This window comes from Brassica rapa, chromosome A10 (assembly GCF_000309985.2).
Source record: "Brassica rapa cultivar Chiifu-401-42 chromosome A10, CAAS_Brap_v3.01, whole genome shotgun sequence".
NCBI lineage: Eukaryota > Viridiplantae > Streptophyta > Magnoliopsida > Brassicales > Brassicaceae > Brassica > Brassica rapa.
The window spans coordinates 14,235,364-14,256,705 of record NC_024804.2 but is presented as its reverse complement, the minus strand read 5'-3'; the positions used below and the strand labels follow the sequence as shown (position 1 = coordinate 14,256,705).

The following is a 21,342-nucleotide window of genomic DNA, read 5'->3' as shown; positions in this document are numbered from 1 at the left end:
CTCCAAACTTTGGCTTGGGGAAAATTTAATATATTAAAAAAAAATAGAATTTGGATTGATGATCTTTCTCTGTGTGTAAATTTTTAATTCAAACCGCGTCAGTATTGTTCTGTAGGTTATACAACTGTTTATATATATTTTTTAAAAATCGTTAGTTTATTCGTCCCGGTTAGATGGTTAATTCCAAAACTCCTTTCATATACGCTAGCAATATGTAATTTTAACCCATTCGGTTTGGCCCGTAAATTCAAGTACGTATTGAAAAATCTTTCGCCTATAAGTATTAGATTTAGTATTATTGATTTTGGACTAATGACCATTTTGTGTATGTAAATTTGGATTTAACCTGCATCAATATTATATATAGATCATATACATTAATTATATAGTTTTTTTTATATCGTTAGTAGTTAACAACTTATTCGTCTAGCACGGGAGGATTAAACCAAAACTCATTTAATATAACACTAGCAATATCTAATCTTAACCAATAAACTAAAGGGTCGATTTGGTTTAGCCCGTAGATTTTAGTCTGCAATGAAAAATATTTTACAAGGTTTATCAAGTCAAATATGCGCTAGTGCATGAAATTGTCTAAACTCTCTGGTCTTCTAACTACAGTACACTTGTAGTGTTTTGGTATTTCCACGAATATTGGTATACTTTATGGCCATGTTCGATCTTGGGTATAAAGAAGAGAGTGGATAGACATTGAAAGGATTATTTTTCACATGTTGCCCCGATAATTAATACATAAAATAGGAAAGGATTAACAAAATCAATCACCCATTATCCCTATTGGAGCAGTCCATGATATATATACTATTCTGATTATGACCTTTTTGGATAATTTCTACTTAATTATTATGTCCTTTCGAATATCCGATTTGGACCTTTCGAATAATCTATGCACTAACAGTTATAAATGTGAGTTTTTTCTTCCAAATTTTATTTAAACAATTGTGACATGTCATAGACCTTGCAGTCAACGTTCATATTCAACAAATGTTCATATTCGGGGATGTGATGGCGAACTCGATTTAAACTGCGAACACGAATTAAAATGGAAAATAATATCATACATAAAGACGTCGACCGGAAGCAAATTAGATGATGTCTATGTCAGTGCCATGTTAATATGTTATATAGAACGAAAGAAGTATTGATGGATTATATATGAAGGTGACATTGATCAATATTTAAATGAAAATAGAGAGAAAGTATTTATTTATATGATTCAAGCTCGAGACCATGACATATATTCTACTTATTGTAGTAGTTCAGTCTCGGAAGATTTACTCTGACTCGTTAACTAGTTCAAGTAATCTTTTTATTTGCTAATTTTGGAGAAAAAAAGGAAAAGATGCCTAAGTAAGACTACTAGACTCGTCTTTGGGGCATCAGATTCTTCTCTTCTTACTACAAAAGAGTCAATGGAAAAGGTTTTGAGCTTCACCAACCTTTCAACACACACACACACATATATCTACTAATAATAGCAATTCCAATTAATTCAAAAGGTTGTGAATCCACTTATGTTGAAAGTTTGTGTTTTTTGAAAAAAAAGTGTAAAGGGTTGTGTCTTTTACAAAAAAAGTTAGAAGGTTGTGTCTTTTATAACCAATTGATTCCAAAGGTTGTGAATACATTTATGTTGAAAGGTTGTGTCTTTTGTAAAAATGTTTAAAAAGTTGTGTCTTTTACAAAAAAGTTAGAAGGTTGTGTCTTTTATAAAAACTGATTGAAATGTTGTGTCTTTTGCAAAAAATGTTTAAAAGATTGTGTCTCTTACAAAAATGTTGGAAGGTTGTGTCTTTTAAAAATCTATAAATAGTCTCTGTCATGTATTTCTCAAAATATAATTTTCACTAATCAACTAATAATAAATTGATGGAAAAAAAGTTCTAAACAGTTATATGGATACAAAATTTTAGATGACATTCAAATGAATCGTTATAAGCAAAAAATATTAGGAAGATTTTTAAGTGTTTGGATAGCTTAAAATCCAAAACGAAATTAAGAAATCATTAGTCTCAATTTTCTTATATTAAATGAAAAGGTTTGTCCTTCACACATACAAATTTGTTTATATATGTTCATGTTATTGCCGTGTTCTTCTTGATATTGTTGCTATTGTAAAACAAACCAACTAGCACGTAAATAATAAGATCACATTTTAGTTTATATATGAACTAGTATTATGGCCCCTGCTATGCTTTTGGTTGTGGTAGAGAGTCACAATACAAACCAGAATGTAATAATTAATAGTTATGGGAATCGAAAACTTACCGCTCACTGAATTGTTAAAAGAAGCCGCTGTGAACCCGAGTGTCTAGATGCTATTTCGTCTTCTTTACAATTCAGCATTCGTTGGTGATTGGTCTTCACCGAATATTTTGTTTGTATATAAATTTCATGACAACTCGTAAACGTGAGATTGATTTTTATCTGGCCAAAAATACAAATTGAAAGTGATAGAAAGTAAACAAATCGAAACAATATTATTGATTAATAAGATGAAACAAAGGTATTTGATATAAGTTTTGTCAAAAAAGATATATGATATAAGTATGTAAGAAATTACGTGAAACCAATCATCTATTCTCATGTTCCTCTCGTTGCCATGCTCCATGTGGTGCCAACCATGCATAAGAAACAATTCTCATCACAACTCCAGAATCATAGATGGAATAAAAGTGGAAATTAACTCACCTGTCGTTTACCAAAAAAAGAACTATTGTGTTTTCAAGGGAGAATGTGTGTTGTTTTTGATTCACTTCCATAGTTTCAAGTTTTGCGATAGATGAATTAGTTTTTCGGTGGTTGGTTCTCAAATGTTATGGAATTTCTGTGATTGTAGAACCAAGAAAGTAATATAAAAAGATCGTGGTGTGATAGTGGATGTGTAACCGCCTATCGGTTTCTTTGTTATTATGATTTTTCTCTTTGAAAATAGTTTACGTAAACTATTTTATTGTTTTTTTTGGTTGCAGAATGAAACATCATTCTATAAAAATAATAAAACAATAAATAAAGAATTCTAAAAAACAATAGATGCATCTTTTTATGATTCAGTTAAAAACAGTTATTATTATTTTCCATTAATAAAAATAATAAAACTTCCTAATGATTCTATTAAATGATCAAATATTAATTTTTTGAAAAAATAAAGCTTTAAGCATATAAGTAAGTCTAATTATAAATTATATTGGCATACTTTAACTTTCGAAAGGTGTAAACATGATTAAAAAGTTTATATATTGTTGCATTCATTTGTGATAAGGCGCAACTGTTGGTCTCACACATTGCTCGGTAAATTTTTTTTAAAGTAATTGATATTGGTGTACTCTCTCTATATCTTAAATGTAAACTTTGTAACCGCCATAAGAGTAAAACACATTCGTATTTCAGTTATTAAAAAGTATGTGCAAAACATTATTTTTTTATCATTTAAATTATTTTTAATTATATTAATTTGTAATAAAATTAAATAAAAGTATCATCCCTAAGAACTAATTCATTTATAAATATGAAAATTGTTACTATTTTTATCTATTTTCAAAATATAATATTTATTGTAACTAAAGGTATAACTTAATAATTTGAGGGTAGAATTGTTAACATAATCCAGATGAATATCCAGCTTGCACAATATTTAATATTTATGTTACTATATTAGCTTTAAGAATAAGAGTAGAATGTGAAAGATCGATGGTGGCATACTAAAACTAATATACATATGATTATTTTTATATTAAACATACTTTATGGTTTAGTGACATTTTTCCAGTGTTGTTATTCTTTGCTATTTTAATAAAAAATATTTATTTATTAACTCCAATTGCATTGTGTGTAACATTTTTATTCTAAGATATGTTGGCAGTATGGATTACGAATCTATGTATCTTGATAAACTAAAATTAATGGAACACGTTAAAATGTAGTGTTAGAAAAATAAAACATTTGTTCTTATATATACAAACAGTTTCTAATATATAATAGGAAATCAACCAAATGTTAAGAGATGTGTCTTTTCATTTTAAAATTTTATTAGTTTTAAGAAGAAAATATTTAAGGATGCAACTTTTCAAATATTTTTATGATATGTATTTCCATCTTAAAAATACATCTTTTCATAATGAGATGTTTTGGTGATATATTGAAGCATTGTAACCATTGGTGATTATGACTTTTGGTGATGAATTATTATAATTATTAATGTCATTTAATAATAAGAATTCAACAAATGTTAAGAAATATTTTTTTTCGTTTTAAAATTTTATTTGTTTAAAAAAAAGTATCTAAGGATGCTACTTTTCAAATATTTTTATGATGTACATTTCCATCTTAAAAATACATACTTTCATAAAAAAATGTTTTGGTGATACTCTGAAGCATTGTAAATTTGTAACTATTGGTGACTACAATTTTTGGTGACGAATCGTTGTAAGTATTTATGATTATACTTTTTGGCAATGACTCACTACTTTTTTGGTGTGAACCATTGTAACCACTGCAAAATTTAATTGTCAATCCGTGCAACTTTTATCTTTTATATAAAGACTTGTATATAACAATAAATCACAACCACCAGAATAACCAAAAATAAATCACAAAATCACAAATAAAACAAGAAATAGAGAGATTTTTGTTTAAAAATCAACAAAAATCTTGGTAAACATATACATGAGAAAGTTTCATTGGTATTTGAGAAATTGTCAAAATATTTAAGGATGTACCTTTCCATTCTATAATTTGCATATTTTTTAACAAATTATCTTTTCATTCATTTTTATATTTATTGTACATACCTTTTTAAAAAATTATAGAAATTAACTATTGATATCATGGTAATCTTATTTGTTGGGTGATTTAAATTTGTATAATATTATATATATATATATATATATATATATATATATATATATATATATATATATATATATATATATATATATATATGTATGTATGTATATATATATATGTATATATGAAATTAAGCATATTAATAATTTTATCTTTTGGATTTACATTGTTTCTCTTCGGCCGGTTATCCAAACTTTCATTTAAACACAAAACAACTTATGCAAACAATTTTTTTATTCATTGCGTTTACTTATTACCAAGTGGTAATCTAAGTAAACATAAGAGCGACATCTATATATCTTCGAGCACTGATTTTTACCAATCATTATATATTGATTAAGCATAATAGGTATGATAAAAAATGGAAAAAATTGCTTTTAGACGATTTTTAAAGATCTTTGAAGAAATACATAAACATAGAGAGCTCTATTTGTTATTCTTGTATCTTAATTTAAATTTAAAATTTTTGATCGAGAAACCAATATACTTTTAGAGAATTTATATCTCAATACCACTATATCCTAAATACTATTTAAAGATCCAATAAAAGCCATTAATAATTTTTAGGTAAATCTATAATTCATGAATTTAGTTGATTTTATTTAATTATTGTGTTAATGTAATAAATGTTGGTGTTTTATAAAAATACTCAAAATTAAAGTAATATTATAAATTAAAAGATCATATCAACATAAGTTAACATATATTTATTATGATATCTAATATAACATGTTTTTTTATAAGATGAGCTCCCGTGCGATATCGCACGGGTTATTTTCCTAGTATAAACAAAAAGAAAACGTTTATATATATACATTTTCGTTTCTTTTATTAATAATCATATTGCTTTTTTTTAAATGACCATATGTTTTCGTGTGTTCCTCTTAATAGATTCTGATTCTTTGTTTTCTATCTTTTTCTTTTGGATGAAGCTCGCATGCCCATAAAGATAGCGTAAAGCTAGTTTTGAGGATATCAAAAGAAATGATTTCAATTGTAATCCTGTTTGTATGCATCAGCTAAAATGAATTTTTCTTTGTGTATACATACATATTTGAAAATAATTAGTTTTAATAAAAATTACTTCAGAATCAAACTAGGCATCGAAAGATCACGAAACTTAATTTTTTGATTATTTCCACATAGCATTTGGATCAACCTTACTTTTAATTTCACGATTCCTCAAATGTGGCGCATCTATTAGATAAAAACTATCACATATTATAGCTTATTCCATTTTAATTTGTTTTTCCTTGGACGGATCCAACTCTTGCCCCACCACTGGTGCTTATTACTTTTAAACCTTGAAATCCGAGTGTTTGTTTTGACCAAAAAGACATCTCCATATCTACTTTTGGTCTTATTATGAAAAAATATAGTTGTAATCTCACTCGTTCGCAAGTATACAAAAGCTGATAATTCATGCAAAAAAAAAAAGGTTAGACTAATTTTTTCTTAATAAAGTCTCACTCATAAAATGGAAATTCAATATCGTGAAAGAAGCCAATAATATTTATATTTTATTTTTTTGTGAGGTAGTGAAGCCTTTTCTTGATTTTATAGAGAACCACAATCTCTGTTCAACAAAGAAAGTGCCCTTTTTAAATGAAAAAAAAATTTGAAAGCTTGTCGCCTATCAATAGATAAACCTTCGCACCAAATAAACTAAAGAGAAAAAGATGTTCAAAATTTTGGGTTCCGTACCAAAATCTACTCGATTTCTCCCCTACATTATATACTACATTGCAACTTTTCCTTTCTCGTTGCTTTTCTGTTTGTCTTTCTTTCACGAAAAGATGAGAACTTAGTTTATAATGTTCGCAGCTTTAGTTATTTCAATTATAAGATGATGATTTCATTGTAAGAGGCAAAACATTATAATAAAAACGATGGGCTAAAAATTTCCCATGCAAGATCATTCGTCGTACGTTATCCGGTAAACGTGCTATGCATGCATGGACGTGTTCTTCAACTTTTAAATACTTTTTTCTGTTTATTGGGCATTACAAGCCAAATACGTTCTTACTATTTTATTGCTTCGTTTTGACTAGATCGAGGAAAGTTATTCTGTAATACGTACTTCGATAACTGATTACATAATACTATAATAGTATAATACTGTATTTACTTTTAACATGAAATTAGTTTAGTATGTCTTATGATTAGTTTAGAATTCTGCAGAATATTCTTTAGTCAAATCAGTTGGTATAAATTAATAAATAATAAATTAGCATCATTTTCTGTAAAAAAATAGAGCTAGTATTTTACTGCGATTTCTTTCGTTTTACCATTTGTAAACATGTTCAGTGAATAAAAATGAAAAATAGAATTTCTAGAGTTTTTTTTTTTTTTGGTAAAATAGAATTTCTAGAGTTCAAAGACAATATGAGGTTTTCCAATTAAAGATAGAAAGTTAAGAGAATAAATTTAGATCAATACAAAAAATAATATCAGTGGGATTTGTAACAACCACTATAATTTCAACGGGTACAACCTAACTATTATCTATTTTTGAATTTGAAATGTATGTATGGTGCACGTTTGTTTTCTAAGTTTCTTAATATGAATGCCGTGTACAAAAATGTATGTACGGTAACTCTGCAAATTGGATTATGTTAGGTGGTAATATAAAATTATAATACAACGGGGTACCGACCGGAGACTAAAATTCATATAACGGTTTACTGAAATGTATCTTTATTAATTTACTAGTTGATAAAATTTTTTTTTTGATGAAATTAACGAAACTGAAGCAATAAATTTCAGCCCGAGTAAGACTTAGTGAGCTGGGTTTATGGTATACGTTTAGTTTGACACGTGAATAGAGATGCTTTGCATGTGAATGATTTGCTTTGTAGCGAATAAATTTAATAACCAAAAGAATATCTCTGGTTCGCGATAAATAAAAGAAAGATACAACTTTTTGGTTATCAAAATGATAAAGTTTTAGTGTCCAAGAATGAAAATTGCAAAAAGAAAAAGTGGAATGCAAATTTTATAGTAAAAAGAGCAGAGTCTAACAACGATGAGAAGACAATTATCATAAAGATGCTTTCGTCATTTTGTCCTAGGACTTGCCGTTACCAGTGTGTATATGTAGGAAAACTAAATTAATTTGTATATTCATGTGATCATGTTTTTTTTTTAAATGACTCGTCTTGAAGTAAACTAATATGACGTTAATATTCTTACGCATGTCGGTATGGTTAAATGATTGTTCGCTCCAGTAATAATCTTACTCATGTCGATATATATATATATATATATATATATATATATATATATATATATATATTCGTGTGTATATAGTTATGAGTTATGACTGATTTTTTGGTTTTTGTTAGATTTACTGTTTTCTTTATTGAGTAATTAAAGAACAATTTTGAATTAGTATGGACTCATGTGATAAAAAAATAATCAAATACAACTTTTTTTGTACTTCAAATGTATGAACTCACAAAATTCAATCTACCAAAAACATACAAAACGAAATAGTATTTGTGTAATTAAAATATGTAATGGTCCACTTGAAAGCGATGTCATATAGTGTTCAATTACAGCTATTTTTATGGAGGACCAAAGGACCATTCCACATTCAATTTCGATTCACATTCTTTTCAGTTTTCATATCTCTATCTCTCTACAGCGACATCACAATGATGTGATGTGATATGCTCGACGTGGTATATATACATTACATGGACAAAAACAAACAGACGCATATCAAGTTTTATTGCAGAGTTCTAAAAAATTTCACTTATCTTTTACCCATATCGTAATCCAACAAAATTAACAGACCACTATATATGTCTTGGTTTGATAGTAGTATCTGATTAAAAGCGGATATTTGTTATGTTACAAAGTGAAATATACAAATTTACTGAAAGTAAATGAGAATCTTGCATGGGAAAATATTGGTTTTTTTTTTCTTTCACAAAACAGTCCAAACTTGGATTCGCCATCTACTTGCACTATTGTTGCCACATTGGACTTTGGATTTAAGGGATTTAACAAACATCCAATGTCCAATGACTCGGTCCCTACCTCTCAAATTCAATTTCTATTTATAAACGATACAAATAAAAAAGTTATACAAAGAATTTAGAAAAAGAATATATTTGAGGTGTGGATATCCATCCTTGACATTGTATATACAAAGAGACAAGTGAACGAATTAGATGACGTTTTGTTTATTCTGTATGCAATCCATATTACATCTGAAACCAAAGTGAAAGTAGGTAGATCCACACAGCCGGCCATAAAAATTTTAAAACCATTAAATACTCAGATAAATTATACTTCATCCGTTCCTAAAAAATCCATATTGTAAAGAAAATTTTTGTTTCAAAGAGATACATATTTTATATTTCCAATAGAATTTTTGTCAACTAATAATGAAAAATTGTGAAGTTTAAGAACATTAATTGCATTTTTAAAAAATTTATTGGTTTACAAATATAAGAAATATAAAATTACAAAAAATTATGCATTTATAGCTAAATTTTAATATGTTTTACAAAAAAGTATGAAAATTCTAAAACATGGATCTTTTAGGAACAGATGGAGTAATAGCATTTTCTGTAACTGTAAGTTATAAAACTTATGTAGACTATCACTATAAATTTAAAAGTTAAGTAAATGTTTTATTAAGCCTTGTCCAGGATTAACCCTAACTTGAGATATACCACACTGTCTCATGTCTTACCAAGTTGATCTCATAGACAAGGAAAATAAATGATCAATCTACAATGAAATCTTTCAATTTTGTTTTTGCATATAGGAAATCTACTGATGAGGAAAATGCCATGTGACTGATCATATGTTTTAATCTTTATCTATTAAGTTGACACAAATACTGGACCCGTCTGCTATGAGGTTTTTAATATACAAAAGAACTATGTATAGCAGAAAATCTCCAAAGTGAAGAAAAATGCAAATTGAATCTATTTTATTTTCCGGAAATTAGATAATTAGTACTATTTTCAATTCAAACACTCTATTTTTCTCCCAGAAAATCAGTTATACCTTTAGTAGTATGTTTTCAGGTAGTAGCAGTATAAAAATCAACCTTTTACTGGTAACTTTATTTGAAACACAAGTTCGTGGGTATACAACTATATAATGGTTTTTGGGCGAAAAAAACGAACCGAACCAAATCGAACCAACTCAACCGAACCCAAACCATGTCAAACCATTTGGTTGGTTTGGTTCGGTTTTAAACCAAACCGAAAAGAAAAATTAAAAAGTGTTTACTTAGTTAGATCAACAAAATATACTAATAATATCAAAATTTAAGATATTCAACCATTTAACCTAAACAATTAAACATAATTTTATAATTTCTTTTTAATTGAATAGAGGAGACACAACTAATAATAAACTAAAATAATATAAATTTTATACACTATCATAAATTTTTTTTATGATATTTATATTAGATTCAAAGATAACAACATAAAATTATTAGATTAAATCTTCTATATTTTTACTGTGATATTTGATTTTACGTTTAAATATGAAGAAATTACTAACAAAATTACTATTTAATGTCAATGATGATTTGTTTTATGTTATATAAAATATATTTTTGTAACCGAAGCAAAACAAAAGTAAAAACTAACTCGGTTTAGCTAAACAAACACTAACAAAACCAAACTAAACCGAATTCAACTTAAACCAAACCAAACACAAACCGAATCAAACCAAACACAAACCAAACTAAACTATTCGGTTTACTTTGGTTAGAGTTTTCTTAGACCCAACCAAACCGAATCAAATCCCGATTTAAACCGAAATGCCCAGCCATTTTGTAACGGAAAAATAAAAATTGGAATATAAATTTGCTAATGCGGGCCTTCGATACTGATGAGCCCACTTTAGCTGGATAGGCATTTGGTTTGTGAGTGTGTGTTTAAAGTACCAAACGTCTGTTGGTTTCTCCCAAGTGTTTAAAAGGAGTTGTTGTGTTTCTAACAGGTCAGTCAAGATACTACTATTTTGCTTGCCACGAATTGTAAGAGGTTACATTATTTGGACTTCTCGTCGTGTCTAAAACTCACAGAAGAAGATCTAAGACGGATCTTGAATTTCTACTCGTTACGTAGATCGCTTAAGCTATTTAGATGTACACAGGTATGACATAGTAAAGAAGCAGTTGACCAAAAAAAAAGAAGCAAAGAAGCCTGTATTAAAACTCACACTTATGCTTCTTTTTTTATGTTGAAGTCAACCTTCAGATGATCAAATGATGAGTAGACAAGTTTTGGCTATGTATGTCATTGAAGTTATGAACCATGTTTTATTGTTACACCAAATCATCTCCAGAATTCGTAATAGATTAACAGATACTACTTTATTAGAAAAAGATGGTACTAAAAGGAAGAAAAAAGGAGAAAAATGGCATATGATTCTATGGAATATTTTTTTATCAATGTGTGGCCATTAGACACAAAAAGATTCCTCTGAACAAGTGGAAAATCTCTCCTCTCCTCTCCTCCTGTGTAAATTGTTAACCGCTTTCGGACACTATCCTGCAACTTATGTAGAGATTCTCCCCCAAGAAACAAACCGTTTCCCTTCAAAAAGATAAAGACCAAGAAGTTACCAGTTTGTATCTTGATTGTTCTACTAGTTTTCTTTTTCTGCATGGAAACAGGATCATCATCCAGGTTTACTTCGTCCAGGAAGTTTCTGGCTATAAGCTTGTCGGTACTGGCCGTGCTCTCGCCTCTCTACATCGACAGCTTATCAGAGGAAGATGAAGAACCGGAAGAAGAACTCTTTGGTTTCATGTTTTCGCTACCCGTGCTCCTTCTATTCTTGGTTTTGGCCATTGCCCTGTCCCTGTATTGTGATCAGAGCTTGACCAGGTTTGATCCTAACTGGATTCACAGGCTCTGTGGTTCGTTTGGTGGGTTGCTTGTCATTCTCATCCTTCTTGTTTTCGTCTTGAAATGCAAATCCTCTGCTTAGACCCTTTACTGGAAGTTGTTAATGAAGAAAACAAAGCTTATCATTTTCCCTGAAATTTTGCAAAATCTTACAAAGAACATAACTCTTTTTCTTTAATGTTTTTAGTAACAACTCTTTTTATTCATTTTATAAAGAAAATTTACACACAAAATAAAACTCAGAATCCAGAGATGCAGATGAATAAAATTACTCGAAAAGTATATGTCACATGTTGAAGCGAAGAAAAGAGGAGTTGTTTTTTTAATAAGGTTTAAGCAGAGCTCGGTGTTTGGTTCTGGTTGCTACTCAACCTTCTCCTCCTCATCCACTTTGTCTCACAAGATGATGGAGAAGTCACTCCTTCAGCTGGTGGGAGCTCACAAGGAAGCGCCATAGCACTGCTGGTGAAGGCGTTGAGAACAAGGAAGGCCAAAATGGGAGACAAATCTAATCCTCCAAGAGGCGGTATGACTCCCCGGAATATGTTCAAGTATGGATCACATAGAGTGCTGATACAATGGTACACGCATACACATAATCAGAAACCAACAAAACTCAAATGTAAGGTTTCTAACAAATCCTTAAACCAGTCAAGAGCTGGGACAAGAAAGTAAGTTGATCCCAAAGACTACCTCCAGCATTGAAAAATAGAAGATTCATGATCTAAGATGTAAAGACTGAAACTTTTAATAGTGGCACTGAGAGCAGGAAAACACTACGGACCTGAGGGGGTTAACAATGGCAGGAGGAGCAGTGGGGAACCAGGTGAGTACTAGACGGACAACAAGTACGGTGTTGTAGATGTTGAGGAAGTTTATCAACCCGTTAGCAACCACCATTCCTGCAACTGAATCTCCAGGCAGAACCGCTGCAAACCCGTGATCCGACATGGCAAGCCTAACCCTTGTAGTGTTCCTCAAACGAATCTGATAAAATCAAACAAAAAGACTCATCCTTTGTAATAAACCAAGGCTCACAGAAACATTCCTCTACTAACCCTGATACTAAATTTCATAGATGTTGAGGAACGAGAGCTTACCTCGTCGCAAACACCGCGAAACTCGGAGGACAAGCGAACCGCTTCCTGAAACAGAGGGTTCTCAGCGGCGAGCGAGTGGAAGAAGCCTGCGAATTTCTCGGTCGCGGAGAGTAGAGAACGATGGAAGTCTTGAATCAACTTGACGGAGTCTGAAGCTGGCCGCAAACTGGGCTTGTTCGTACGCACGGAAGGTGTTTGCGTAAATGCCGAGGAGAGCGACACGAAGAAGTTCGGTATCGTTACTATCGGAGAGGATTTGGAGCTTCTCATATCTGGTTCGTTCGCAGTGACCTCCATTGCAGCGGAGCTCTGAGATTTTTTCGGACAAGGTGAAGAAGATAAAGTACAGAAAATGGATATTTCAGACAGGGGACACGTGGCGCTGTTATCATCACTGTGTCCCAGGAACACTAACCTTCTGGTTCATCCAGAGTCTTACGTATTCCAAAAGTCGACCTTTCACAACGCTGCGTTTTATCTTTCTGACTTTGGTGACACGTGACGTCAGTCTTCTCCTTCATCCAGAAGGTCGTACCCAGTCTCTAGATACTACAAGTCAACCTTTCAAAAACGCTGCGTTTTATCTTTCTGATTTTGGTGACAGCCTGGCACTACTTGTTTTGGGCCTTTAAAATAATTCCACAAACGCGGCTTAAAACTCTTATTAGTGGACGAGAAGAAAAAAAAAAGCGGTAAAACACTTGTGGTTTGGATATATATTCCAAATCCGACGTGTCAGTCTCTGACTATTCCGTTTCGGATACCGCTTAAAACGAACCCATACCACCACTGGATTTTTTCCACTATCGTAGACGATCGTTCAACTCCCGCCGGCGAAATATGGCGACCAATCTCCTCCGCCTCTCTCTTCCTCCACCGTCGAGTCTGCATTTCCGTTCCGGTAAGTTCCTCGACGCTAAATTCCCGAAGCGAATCTTTCCCAGACATCGCCGCTCTCGTATCCAACGGCACGGTTCGAAACCTAGTTTCCTGGTATCAAACTCGATCGAGATCACTACTCAATCGATCGAATCTACCATCGAATCTGTGAAATCCGTTGCGAGTGATGATAAGCCTGTTCTCCTCGACGTGAGCGGGATGATGTGTGGAGGCTGCGTCGCGCGGGTTAAATCGGTTCTGATGTCCGATGACCGAGTCGCGTCTGCTGTGGTTAATATGTTGACCGAAACCGCCGCTGTGAGGCTTAAGCCTGAGGTTGAGGAGGCGGTGGCGGATGCGGCGGAGAGCTTAGCTAAGAGATTGACGGAGAGTGGGTTTGAGGCTAAGAGGAGAGTTTCCGGGATGGGAGTGGCGGAGAATGTTAAGAAGTGGAAGGAGATGGTGAGTAAGAAGGAGGAATTGCTTGTTAAGAGCAGGAATCGTGTGGCGTTTGCGTGGACGTTGGTGGCTCTGTGTTGCGGATCTCACACTTCGCATATTCTTCATTCCGTGGGAATACACGTTGCTCATGGTACATTGTTTTGCATATTATTGTTTGCATGTTAGAGAGTTGAATACCAATGAAAATTCTCGTTATGTTAGATGCTATTTTCTGAATACAAATGGAGTTTCTGACTTTCTCTTGCACCTGGTGTTACTAGGAGGAGTCTGGGACTTGCTACACAACTCTTACGTGAAAGGTGGTTTGGCTGTTGGAGCTTTGTTGGGACCAGGACGAGGTTTGCTTTTTCTTAAATATCTTTTTCTTATTCTTTTTAGTCTAGAATGCTTACCAGCTAATGCATATACGTGAGTAATTAGTAATATTAGGGAGAGATACTAGTATATATTCTGATTGCATATTTGAGCTTCGTTGCATCAATGTTTCGAATGGTATAAGTAGTCATTCAAAGGCTATTCAGAAATCCAACTTATCGAAACGGATAAAACTCTTCTGTATTAGAATGTTCACCTTGTCATAAGAGAGAAACGATGAATTTCAGACTTTTTAGGTGAAAGTGCGGTTCCTACTATTATTTGAGAGTTGTGTAAATGCTTTAAAATGGTAGCAGTGAACTTTCTTATTTGAGGCTATTCAGAAAGCCAAATGACTGAATAGACTAAATATTGTAGAGTTGCTGTTTGATGGCATAAAGGCTTTCGGGAAAAGATCACCTAATATGAACTCGTTAGTTGGATTGGGATCTATGGCTGCATTTGCCATCAGTTTGGTGAGTTTTTTAATCCTGTGATCTAGTTCTGACTAGTGAGTATCCTAGTCTACTTAACTGCAGTTCTCTGCATTGTGAATTTTGCAGATCTCACTTGTTAATCCAGATCTAGAGTGGGATGCTTCATTTTTTGAGGAACCGGTGAGTCTCTCTATTACATCCATAAGGGACTATGATGAAAACTTCGTATTTTTTATTTCTACTGCATGGAAATACATTTTTCATTGGTAGATTTCTGATTGTAGCTCTTGTCATTTAGTATGCAGGTCATGCTGCTTGGTTTTGTGCTCCTTGGTCGTTCTTTGGAAGAAAGAGCAAAGCTTAAAGCATCTAGTGATATGAATGAACTATTGGTAAGCTGGACACTTTTCGGTTCTGCTCCCAAAATCAACTTGAAGGCTTTTTCCTTCTCTTTTAAAAATTTGAAACGTGCCTTTGCAGTCACTCATCTCCACTCAATCAAGACTTGTTATTACTTCATCAGACAATAACACAGCAGCTGATTCTGTACTTTCCTCTGATTCAATTTGCATCAATGTACCAGTTGATGAGATTCGAGTTGGAGACTCGCTTTTGGTTTTGCCTGGCGAAACGTTTCCCGTCGATGTAAGTGATAGTTATCCATGCTGCACTGTCTGATACCTTAAAATCTTAGTGTGTGTATCTGAAAGCAAAAAAAAAAGAAAATTTAGTGGGTGGTACTCTCATTTTGTAACTTAAAAGGAAATTATATTTGGATATATCAGTGTTTGGAAAAGAAAAAAAGTTTGAGATCTATCAGCTCGTTGAGATTCAGTTAAATTTCACATTCTCTTCTGCACCGTGATAATGGATATGAGTTATTATAATTCTTATTTTCTCAAAACAGCATGGTTATTATTCCTTGTGAATGGTTAGCTCTGAAAGTTCCTGCTGTCGTTTTGATCAAGTTGAATTGATTTTTTGTGCATAGGGGAATGTGCTAGCTGGAAGAAGTGTTGTGGATGAATCTATGCTGACAGGAGAGTCACTTCCCGTGTATAAAGAAGAAGGATGCTCAGTTTCAGCGGGAACAATAAACTGGGTATGTATAGGCTACTTTAACAAAAATGAGGGGGAAATATTGCTGCTTATCAGCAGGATTTTTGAAAACCAGAAATTTGCTTTACGTATTTCAGGATGGCCCTCTACGGATTGAAGCTTCTTCTACTGGCTCCAACTCAACAATTTCTAAAATCGTCAAAATGGTTAGTGTCACTGAATCTAGAGCCAGGAATCTTCATGAAAGTTACATAGTGTGAGGGTTATTTACAGTGTAAAACGTTGGATCTGTTCAAAACATCACGTGAAAAAAAATGCAGCGATCAATCTCTATAGTTTGTAGCTGACTTTCCTCGTCCAAAACAAAAGGAGGAAAGACAGCTACGAATAGAAATATCAGTCGCAACCTGCATATAGAAACCTGATTTCAGACAAGAAACTATGTAGGAAATTAAGTCAAACCCCTCGGTACCTCTGTAAGTCTTAACTTCATCCTCTCCTGTCTGGAATCAGGTTAACCTACAACATATGAATGAGCTCTATTTGTAGGATTGTTTGGATTACGAGGATGCTTTGTGAGAATTTAAAATATGAATACCTTATGAAACACTGAACTTTTAGGTTGAGGAAGCTCAAGGTAATGCAGCTCCTGTACAGAGGCTGGCAGATGCAATAGCTGGACCATTTGTCTACACTATAATGTCTTTATCTGCAGTGACGTTTGCCTTCTGGTATGGTTTTCTTTTCAAAATATCTACCGGAAATAACTTCTGAAATTCGATAAGATGCTTCCACTTGTTTTAGCAGGAATCTGTTTATTTAGTTGTAGTGTAAACGAAGCGTCATGTGTCAATTTCCTGTTCAGGATCACCAAGTGAAGACTCAGTTATTTTAATGTTTCAGGTATTACATTGGTTCACACATCTTCCCAGATGTTTTGCTCAATGATATTGCTGGACCTGATGGAGATCCTTTGGCATTAAGCCTAAAACTGGCCGTGGATGTCTTGGTGAGTGAGCCATGAAAAGTAAAGTGTATTTTTCATGTGAAGTATCAAAATATGAGTTTGTTACTGGGACTAGACGAACTTATTGAGGGATGTAAACCGATAATTGTGGAGATAATGTGAATTAGCGAGAAGGGAATGTGGGATAAATGAAGGATAGAGAGAAACTTTGGTGAAAAAACATCATATTAATTCGTTTTTTGTTATTTACCAGGTAGTTTCCTGCCCCTGTGCACTGGGCCTTGCAACACCAACCGCCATATTAATTGGCACATCTCTTGGTACGTTATCAAGCATATTGTTTTGCTTGCACTTAAAAGTCCGCAAACCTAGCCGAGAAGAGTAACCTAATTGTGTGCAAAGATTTTAAGTTATTAGGAAGATCCCAGATGATACTGAAGCTACCAATTGTTCTCTGATCTTTTTTTAACTACCCTAATAGATAAAAGATCATCAATTGGTTGTAAAAGTTCTGTTGTTGATGGTTTCTTCAGATATTATGAAAATTACTAAAAATGGCCATAGATATCTTAAAGAACCAGTTTTCTAGTTTGAGCCGTATCCACTTAAGACTGCCGTCATTGTGGTTATCATTCGTGATTATAGGGATGTCTGAACGTTATATTACTAGAAAATTTTGTAATTAAACAGTGAGAAGCTAACCTGGTGAAATCTGTCCAGGAGCGAAGCGGGGATATCTGATCAGAGGAGGAGATGTCTTAGAACGCCTGGCTTCCATAGATTGTGTTGCCTTAGATAAGGTATTGCTAAATATTTGGTGTCTCATTTGATTTTCTTCACCAATCTTTCTCTCTCGCCTATCTCTTTATTATCAAAATTGAAGATGCTAGAAAATAAGATATTTTCACTTGATCATAATTTGCATTATGTTTCCAGACAGGGACTCTTACTGAAGGAAGACCTATCGTCTCTGGTGTTGGGTCTTTAATTTACGAAGAACAAGAAGTTCTTAAACTAGCTGCTGCGGTGGAGAAGACTGCAACACACCCAATAGCAAAGGCTATTGTAAACGAGGCAGAAGCGCTGAATCTGGAAACTCCAGAAACAAGAGGCCAATTGACAGAACCAGGTTTTGGAACTCTGGCAGAAATAGATGGACGTTTGGTTGCTGTGGGTGCACTTGAATGGGTTGCCAATCGTTTCCACAAAAAGAACGACTCCTCGGACGTAGTTAAGCTGGAAAATTATTTGGATCGTAAACTATCCAGAACATCATTGACGTCTCGGTATTCAAAGACCGTTGTCTACGTGGGACGCGAAGGAGAAGGGATTATCGGTGCTATTGCAATATCTGATTGCTTGCGCAAAGATGCTGAGTTTACTGTAGCCAGGTAGTTTTCACCCTCCCTTTTTAAAAATAAACAACTGGTTTTAAACTTTTGAGAGAGTGCATGTTTTCATGAAACTAAGTAGTACTACTCCTAGTAGTTCCCTTTCAGTTCTATGAAAAAAATCGGCTTAACTGAAACAGTAATCATCGAGGGTGCCTAAAGTTTTATGTTGGTCTTCTTATTAAAGACTTCAGGAGAAAGGCATCAAAACAATTCTCTTATCAGGGGATAGGGAAGGGGCAGTGGCAACAGTGGCAAAGAATGTGGGGATTGAGAGTGAATCAACCAACTATTCTTTGTCTCCTGACAAGAAGTTCGAGGTTATATCTAATCTTCAATCCTCCGGACATCGTGTCGCTATGGTAAGATCTTCAATTGAATTGCAAGGAATCATTATCTTCAACTTGTTTCCCGTGTAAGATGGATGGTTAGGCTTACGGGGGATATTTTGGTGTGTGTTTCCTAAGGTGGGGGATGGCATAAACGATGCCCCTTCGTTGGCTCAAGCTGATGTTGGAATAGCACTAAAGATCGAGGCACAAGAAAACGCTGCATCGAATGCAGCATCAGTCATACTTGTCCGCAACAAACTCTCACATGTAAAGCTCTCCATTATTCCTTGCTATATAATCAAATTCTTAACGAGTTAACTTGCATATTCATCCACGAGACAAAGAACCAAAACCATATAAGTTTATTGCTCAAGACTCAGTGCTATATAAGGTCAAAGCTAATGTTATTTTTTTTCTGTAGGTTGTGGATGCACTGAGTCTTGCACAAGCGACAATGTCGAAAGTTTATCAGAATCTGGCATGGGCAATTGCATATAATGTCATCTCGATCCCTATAGCTGCAGGTGTCTTGCTTCCTCAGTATGATTTCGCCATGACACCTTCCTTATCCGGTAAGTGTGCTTGATTCCAGTTAAATAAATTACAAAAAAAGAAACAAAGATTCATCTCACTTCCGCTCTGTGGATTGACACAGTCCAATCATATATAGAGTATGGTTAAGTTATACTATCAATTTGCTTTCAGGTGGACTAATGGCACTGAGCTCGATCTTTGTCGTCTCAAATTCATTACTTCTCCAGCTCCATAAATCTGAAACAAGTGCAAACAGCTAGAAGGCTGGTTCCATCTGTTTTGGAGGCCAAGAAGAAACAATGAAGGGTTTTGTATGATAGAGATGATGATCAAAAAAAAATGGTATAATAGAGATGTTGAATCTTGTAATTACTTATGATCATATATACATATAATATAGAATCTTGAAATTAATATTTGATAAGATTTTATGAAACGGCTTTGTATAGACCAGCCGACCAATGACCAATTAAGTACTGTAATTTGTATTCTTCTGTGACCTATATGTTACACAAATTCCAGCATGATAGTCAACATGGCCGTTCTCACCAGCAAAAGCAAAATCCACGTTGAACAACTTCCAAATTTGGCCAGATAAGAGTGGACGCAAATGCGTCTGCGTGGAAAATGTACTCAAGAGAAGGTTGGTGTGTCAGACTCGAACCACCCCATCCTCTCCTTCTCACCAAACATAACATTATCACTTGCATATCCTTTCCTTCTCTTTTTTTTTTTGGTCGACCGGATATGCTTTCCTTCTCACCAACACTTTCATAATTTTATTGATTCCTACTTGTCCCTTTAAAGATAAATATAAAAATATTTCATATGGTTTGGCATTTAAAACTTGGATTTGGATAAGAACAAATGCGAATTTTGGATTTCCACCTATCAGATTTGAGTGCGCCAAGATTTGGGCGATAACGAATAGATGACCTTTATTTTTTTTAAACACAAAATGAAAAAGATGTGTGGATCCATTTTAAAATTTTTAAACTCGTATATACATTCACCGGACGTTACTCCAAAAAACTAAAAAAAGGTTAACTTCAAAAACATATTAAGATAATAACAAAACAACTGTTAACATTCCTACGAGTCACTGGACCCAACACCACTAGCCGTCGCCGGAAAACACCTCGGAATATCCGCCACCGAATACGATCTCCAAGCGCAAAAACCCAACGATGACGACTGAGACGACTTCAAATCACCAAAAGACTCTCGACTCTGACTAGGATACAGCGGAGGAAGCATCATCATCTGGCTACCACGTCTCTGCCTAGGAGGAGATCCCGATGTCGTCGGACTCGATGACCCCGGCGACGAATCTCCTCCCGAGGAAGAAGATCCTTCTCTCGCCATCACCCCAGCAGCAACCGCCATGGCGAGCGTCAACGCGCTCCTGCTCGAGCTCATGACGTGTTTCTTCGAGATCCCGCCACGTGGAGTCGTTTTGCTGTTCTCCCAGATCTGATGGCAGAGGAGATTCCTCCTCCGACGGCTGTAAGGATTCTCCGGCTTCGCCAAGTCTTTCATCGACGAAGAGGAAGTCAACGCCGAGGCAGCAGCTGCTAAGTTCGTGAAAGACTTTGACTTCCCGCTGTAATAGTTCGATATCCCTTTCCTACACGAAACCCACATTCACAATATCAGAAAGTTTCCAAATTTGTCAAGATTCAGACAGGAGTTTCCAAATTTAGAAGTTTTGTAAGAGATTTCTACCTAACGGGCAAGACTTCTTCTAGAGATTCCATCAGATCAAGAGGTCCTTTGTACGAAGACTCTGCTTCGTCCTCCGATGACTTTCCCTCGCCGTGAAGCTCTTCTTCGTCGTCGCTGTTCCTCCCAATGGAAGAGGAAGCCGAGGAAGAAGAGAGAGACTCGGAAGAAGACTGATCATCGGTGAAATTAAACATATAAGATTCAACTCTATCCATCGCAATGACTTTGCATAAAACCTTGAAACTTCTTTAAACTATTCTCAAAACTCACAATACAGATAGATAGGAAATGAAAGAGGAGAGAAGATGAGATCTTTATATATACTAGGTGCTCTGGTGGTTTTCTT

General features: G+C 33.9%; 4 protein-coding genes across 4 annotated transcripts; 2 read left to right on the top strand and 2 right to left on the bottom strand.

Moving 5' to 3' along the window:
- Positions 1–29: 29 nt before the first annotated feature.
- On the top strand, positions 30–12,088 carry LOC103845595. The gene has a single exon (XM_033282765.1). It carries the CDS (start codon positions 11,512–11,514, stop codon positions 11,836–11,838), a length of 327 nt encoding a protein of 108 aa, XP_033138656.1. The 5' UTR covers positions 30–11,511; the 3' UTR covers positions 11,839–12,088.
- LOC103845594 (ylmG homolog protein 2, chloroplastic) lies at positions 11,906–13,385 on the bottom strand. Its single transcript, XM_009122460.3, has 3 exons — positions 12,857–13,385; positions 12,541–12,743; positions 11,906–12,326 (listed from the first exon to the last, which is right to left on the bottom strand). The coding sequence occupies exons 1-3, from the start codon at positions 13,151–13,153 to the stop codon at positions 12,089–12,091; spliced, it is 738 nt and encodes a 245-aa protein (XP_009120708.1). The 5' UTR covers positions 13,154–13,385; the 3' UTR covers positions 11,906–12,088.
- Positions 13,386–13,523: 138 nt separating this feature from the next.
- Positions 13,524–19,719, top strand: LOC103845593 (copper-transporting ATPase PAA2, chloroplastic). The gene is made up of 17 exons (XM_009122459.3): positions 13,524–14,327; positions 14,458–14,535; positions 14,930–15,027; positions 15,115–15,168; positions 15,294–15,380; positions 15,469–15,633; positions 15,980–16,090; positions 16,185–16,253; positions 16,669–16,778; positions 16,951–17,056; positions 17,268–17,334; positions 17,735–17,814; positions 17,951–18,405; positions 18,593–18,767; positions 18,873–19,004; positions 19,159–19,309; positions 19,443–19,719. Exons 1-17 carry the CDS (start codon positions 13,697–13,699, stop codon positions 19,529–19,531), a joined length of 2,658 nt encoding a protein of 885 aa, XP_009120707.1. The 5' UTR covers positions 13,524–13,696; the 3' UTR covers positions 19,532–19,719.
- Positions 19,720–20,230: 511 nt separating this feature from the next.
- LOC103845592 (putative protein TPRXL) lies at positions 20,231–21,327 on the bottom strand. Its single transcript, XM_009122458.2, has 2 exons — positions 20,997–21,327; positions 20,231–20,898 (listed from the first exon to the last, which is right to left on the bottom strand). The coding sequence occupies exons 1-2, from the start codon at positions 21,209–21,211 to the stop codon at positions 20,364–20,366; spliced, it is 750 nt and encodes a 249-aa protein (XP_009120706.1). The 5' UTR covers positions 21,212–21,327; the 3' UTR covers positions 20,231–20,363.
- Between the last annotated feature and the right edge of the window lie 15 nt (positions 21,328–21,342).